Source organism: Camelina sativa, chromosome 3, assembly GCF_030686135.1.
Source record: "Camelina sativa cultivar CO46 ecotype springtype chromosome 3, ASM3068613v1".
Lineage (NCBI taxonomy): Eukaryota > Viridiplantae > Streptophyta > Magnoliopsida > Brassicales > Brassicaceae > Camelina > Camelina sativa.
This window is the reverse complement of record NC_141882.1, coordinates 13,863,294-13,868,417: the sequence shown is the minus strand read 5'-3', so window position 1 is coordinate 13,868,417 and position 5,124 is coordinate 13,863,294. Positions and strand designations below refer to the sequence as shown.

Below are 5,124 nucleotides of genomic sequence, written 5' to 3'. Positions count from 1 at the left end.
GAGATGAACGAGCAGGAGAGAGGAGCGTAGGGAAGCATTTAAGTGAGAGAGAAAGTGGTCAAAGGGGGCAGAGAGAGCAGTCAAAGGAAGGGGAAGAGTGTGGAGGCCATTCTATTGAGTATTATTGGTTCCCTTCTCATTCTTCTCTCTCTCTCTTCAATGCATCAAAAAGCTTAGTGACAAAAAAACAAAAATCCTTCTAATTCTTTTTTAGCTTCTAAGATTTCTGATTGTTAATCAAAGTGTAAGAGTGTAGTTAGAATACAAACCTAAGGTTAGACCATCCTGTCCAATATACATACTAACTACGAATGGAACAACGGGTTAGACACAACCCACGTACGTTAACCCTAGCTATGGTCAACAATCCTACCATGGTGGGGTTAAGGTAGAATTACTTAAGCCACGTTTCAATTTTCCTTGAATTAGATTTCAATATCTCTAAGAATGTAGTTAAGAAAAGTGGAAACTATTCTGTCTAAGTTGAGCTTGAATAAAACATGCTTCATATAGATATATAGTCAATGCGCAGATCCTATAAACACACGTAAGGTCCATCTTATGAACACGATAGTTCGATATTTTATTTGCTAGTGAAAAAGGGGAAATAAGAGGAACCCATGAGGGGTCACAACAATAAATCACAATGGGCCAATTTGGTAACCAATATAATATGATATAAAATTATAAAATGTTTATATAGAAAGAGAAAAAAGAAAAGAAAAGTGAAGTATGTAATGTGGTATAGTGTTGTACTCTATGGCCAAAAGTGCCTCTCTTTTTCTCCCCCACACACCCCCCTTCAGATGCAGCTTTTCTACAGAGAAAGTGAGCTGTGTTGAAATAATGACAATAATAATAATAATAATTAAAAAAACATTTTAGATAGAGACTGGTGCGCTATGTTAACTTATGACACACCAAATTGTACCTGAAAAATCAAATCCAGATAAATCTATTCGTGTGATTAAAAATGGTTTACTTAGACTGATTTACAGACAAAACAAGTTTTAGATTGTATGGTTAATGTGGTTAATGTATGTGGTTACATCGATTATAAACTTGGTCTGACAATTTAGTCGTGATTTAGTACTTTAAATTTAACAAAAAAGAATGAAAAATAATAGTACTAATGATAACATTTACATAAATGTGGATTCTATCACCGTCGAGATTCAAAACCGGTAAAATGCATGGTTTTGACATTTCTTTTTCTTAATAAGAGAATACTATTCTTTTTTTTCACAAAAATTAAAAACAAAGCACTATTTTTTTGTCTTACAGAAACAACAGAAAATAAAGTAAACAGGACTAAAAAATACACAATCAGTCACATACCGTTGTTTGTATCCGTACATTATCCTAATTATTATAAAAAGAGAACTCAATGATGTCGACACATACGAATACGCAGTTCATGTGACAGTGCAGTATTCATATTGTGCAATTGTGTTCATTGATTGGGCCTATGAGCCACCACCGATAACCACAACAACTAGTCCACATAATGGCCTTCACGAGCGGGGTTTTAAATACATGTTAGAGTTCCACCCAACTCTACGCTATTATCTATTTTGTTGTTATATCCTAACCTAAACTTTAAATCTTTTATCATCTATACTACTACATTTGGTTCAAATACAAATTTGTTGTTTTAAGACATTCATAGTTTTTGTTACTGAGAAAATTGAACCAAATATAGTAAAAGTTACCAAATGTTTTCTTCCTCTAGTTTTCACTCTACATGTACCTAATTTAAAACCCTAAGAGCCAAAAAAAAACTATAAGAATGAAAACAGAATTACATTGTATACTGAAAAACGTAAAGAGAGGCTTGAATTTTTGATCATTTACAGAGTCAGAGGATCGTATCATTTTTGGTTTTTTTTTTTCCTTTTTCTTTCTCCATCAGACAAAAACTACTTACACTAGAGAGACAGACATATGTCAGAGGGACGAAGAAGAGAAGATGATGATCTGATGAAACAACATTGTGAGGAAGAGGAAGACTCACCAATCCTCAACATTCACATCTCTTTGCTAATGTTTTCTTTACCCCTCTCACAATTTTCCCGAACCATACCAAGTTCATGACACCAAGCGCAGCTGGTACCCCGAATACCAAAACGTAGCCGAAGATGTGCATCCTCATGACCTACCACAAAACAAAGTAATTCCCAATTTCATAAACCAAAAAAGAACGCATCGAGAAATTTGAAGCATTGTGATGTATTGACTTCATGGGGAAGATTTTGAAGCTATAGGTATCAACATATCAATAAAACCGATAGATAGTAAGGAGAAGGGATCATGTGTTTTACCTGGTTGTAGTGGAGATAGACATGATAAAACATGTATATGAACAGTAGGATTCTAGCAACCTGACATGAAAGTATTTGAGTCATACGTAGAGACATAAATGCCTAGCATCAAAATGAATCAAATGTTGATTAGGATTTTGTAATCATTATGGAAACGCCATTAACAAACGTACCAGCCAGGCCAAGAAGATGAAAACGCCATTAACAACATATGCCAATGACTTCTTCATACCAGCGGTGTCCAGGTACCTTCAAAAGACCCCCCACAGTCCGTTTTTTTTTTTGTCAGAAGAAAGATTGCTTAGGTGATAATTCCTGTACAGTAAGTGGAAAAGAGGGAAGTACCATCTCAAGTTGATCTCTGGGGTTGTAATCTCTGAGATGAGGACCATGTAGGTATACAACTGTCCTTCTCCAGAAAACAAAGAGTAGGCGACTGCTACCCCCGATAGTGAGTGATGCACAATCTGAAATCAATATGCCAATCTCTGTCTTAGTTTCAAGCGTGTTAGCAATCTTTACATATTAATATTGTTGAGCAATGCAGAGGTGTGCAAGTTGATAAACCGAAAGTGAAACATCAACAAGCCAAATATTTGGGAGGATTTTGAATGTCTTTGGAGAGAAATAACTAGATAAAGTCAAGTGTTTGGTCTAGAAAAGTTACTTACATACTCGATCCCACCCAAAGAAGGGTATTTCCAAAAGATCATCCCAAGATCAGCAATGAAGTAACCAATAGATATCTGCAAATCATTAATGTTATGATTTCATAGACTCTACATTATTAACTTTTGTATCCGGTTAAATCAGTTCTTACCCCTAAACCAAGAGAGGAAAGACGTGAGCTCCGGAAAACAACAAAATCATTATGCCACCTATCTGAAAAGAGGTCGGACCAGAAGACAAAATACAGAGACAGAGCCGAGATAAATATAGCATGAACTGTTGAGATACCCCTGCCAAACAAGAACAAACGATTCAAAAACCTAAACGAACACACACACACACCACTTGAAAAAGAGTAAAATAGTCATCAAAACACACAAACCGGTTATTCCATTCGATTCTTTGAATTTTAGTGAGGATGATATAAGTCTTAGAATGTGAGTTGCTGATAAAATGACAAAGATCATACACCTGCAAATAAAATAAAATAAAAAAAAAACAAGAAACATACAATCGTCAAATCAATCGCATCTCCTCAGATCTATAGAATCAATCATTATAAAAAAGAAGAGAACTTTACCACTTTGCAAAGGAAAATGCCAGTGAGAACAGAGGTGTAAGGAATAAAGGGATCAGCTAATAGATAGTTCTTAACCAAATGCTGAGCTTGGTGATGGTAAGACTTAATAGCACCAATCGTTTGCAAAGACGTCGTCGACATTGCAGACAATAACAAAAATCTGGGTCTTGTTCGTAACACTATCTCATCGTTTACAAACCTACACCCAAAAATCCCAAATTGACAACAACAAAGAGCATCATCATCACCAATCTCTCAAAAAAAAAAAAAAACTTCTCAAATCCACCAAATCCAGGAGTTAATTCATAAATGTCTCAATCTCGATACCTTAAAAAATCGAATCTTAGTTATCTGAATTAGAGATACGATAAACAAATTACACCAAAGGCGAACCCAAATCTCAAAAAAACTATAAGATACAGATAGACAGAGAAAGGCAAATACCTAAGATTGGGGAAGATCCAAAAAAACCCGATCGCGGGATAACGAAAATGGGATTCAAATCGAAGTCAAAAATTAAGATCCATGGAACCGATGAAGAATCTCAGAAGGGAATCTGAAATTGAAGAAATGTCACGCAAAGGGAGAAAGGAGAAAACTGTGAGAGTGAGAGAGAGAGAGAGAGAGAGAGAGAGAGAGAGAGAGAGAGAGGAAAAAGCAGAGAGAAAGGGTAAATGGGGAAGTAGCAACAATGAAAGAAGAAGACGTTGAAGATGATGAAGAAAGCTTTGATCAATGTAAACGGACGATGTTGTTACGATAGAGAAGAAACAACAACACAAAACACTCCATCTCTGGGCATACACACCAAAATAATCATAATAAAATTTACAGCTGTTTACACTAAATAAGAAAAAACAAAAAAAAACAAATTGTTAATTAGGTATTTAATTCATGGGTTTCATCTTTTTTTTTTTTTTTTTTTTTATATGCCAAACTTTAGGGTAATTTTTTTTTTTATAATATAAGCCTAACTTATGTTAATGAGTGGGGTTAAAAAATAAAATTAAAAACCCCTTATTTATTTGGTAAAAGTAATAGAATATACGTTTTTATTTTTTTGTGGAATATACATATGAAAATAACATGAACCAAAGGATAATACGAAAAACAAAAAAGATGATAGAATGTGGATAAAATAAAGAGTATATAGATTATTATAGTTCGATTCGTGTGAATCACTTCGACTATCATGTCTTTTTCACTTTTTTATTTTATTTTATGAAATATACAAAAGAAAATAAAGTATAACAAACAAAAGTTTTGTTATTAGTTGACTTAATATATTTCCTATTAAAAAACGTCGCTTATAAAACAATCAAATAGTACGTGAGGCTTTTTTAGTTTACAAAACGAACATACAACGAGTGTAGATATATATAATATAACATAAATGTTGTAAATGAGAGATTCTGAAAGCAACAAAGCAACCCATCAATGAGAATACATCACAACTAATTTTTTAAAAAAAAACCATATTCTAATTTTAGTAATAAAACTTTGACTTTGTTCAGAATCTACCTTCAATGATGTCTTATTATTTCAAAAAGTTAA

General features: G+C 33.7%; 1 protein-coding gene across 1 annotated transcript; it reads right to left on the bottom strand.

Moving 5' to 3' along the window:
- Positions 1-1,768: 1,768 nt before the first annotated feature.
- LOC104777168 (uncharacterized) lies at positions 1,769-4,882 on the bottom strand. The gene is made up of 9 exons (XM_010501377.3): positions 4,015-4,882; positions 3,571-3,769; positions 3,373-3,461; positions 3,142-3,280; positions 2,993-3,067; positions 2,667-2,788; positions 2,495-2,570; positions 2,322-2,381; positions 1,769-2,155 (listed from the first exon to the last, which is right to left on the bottom strand). The coding sequence occupies exons 2-9, from the start codon at positions 3,709-3,711 to the stop codon at positions 2,021-2,023; spliced, it is 837 nt and encodes a 278-aa protein (XP_010499679.2). The 5' UTR covers positions 3,712-3,769; positions 4,015-4,882; the 3' UTR covers positions 1,769-2,020.
- Between the last annotated feature and the right edge of the window lie 242 nt (positions 4,883-5,124).

Bases quoted from the DNA above. Each gene is read 5' to 3' on its own strand.
- LOC104777168 (XM_010501377.3), bottom strand. From the start codon at position 3,711: ATGTCGACGACGTCTTTGCAAACGATTGGTGCTATTAAGTCTTACCAT. The intron at 3,462-3,570 runs GTAAAGTTCTCT...TTTTATTTGCAG, and splicing joins GCATTTTCCTTTGCAAAGTG to GTGTATGATCTTTGTCATTT. The intron at 2,571-2,666 runs GTACTTCCCTCT...GGTCTTTTGAAG, and splicing joins CCAGAGATCAACTTGAGATG to GTACCTGGACACCGCTGGTA.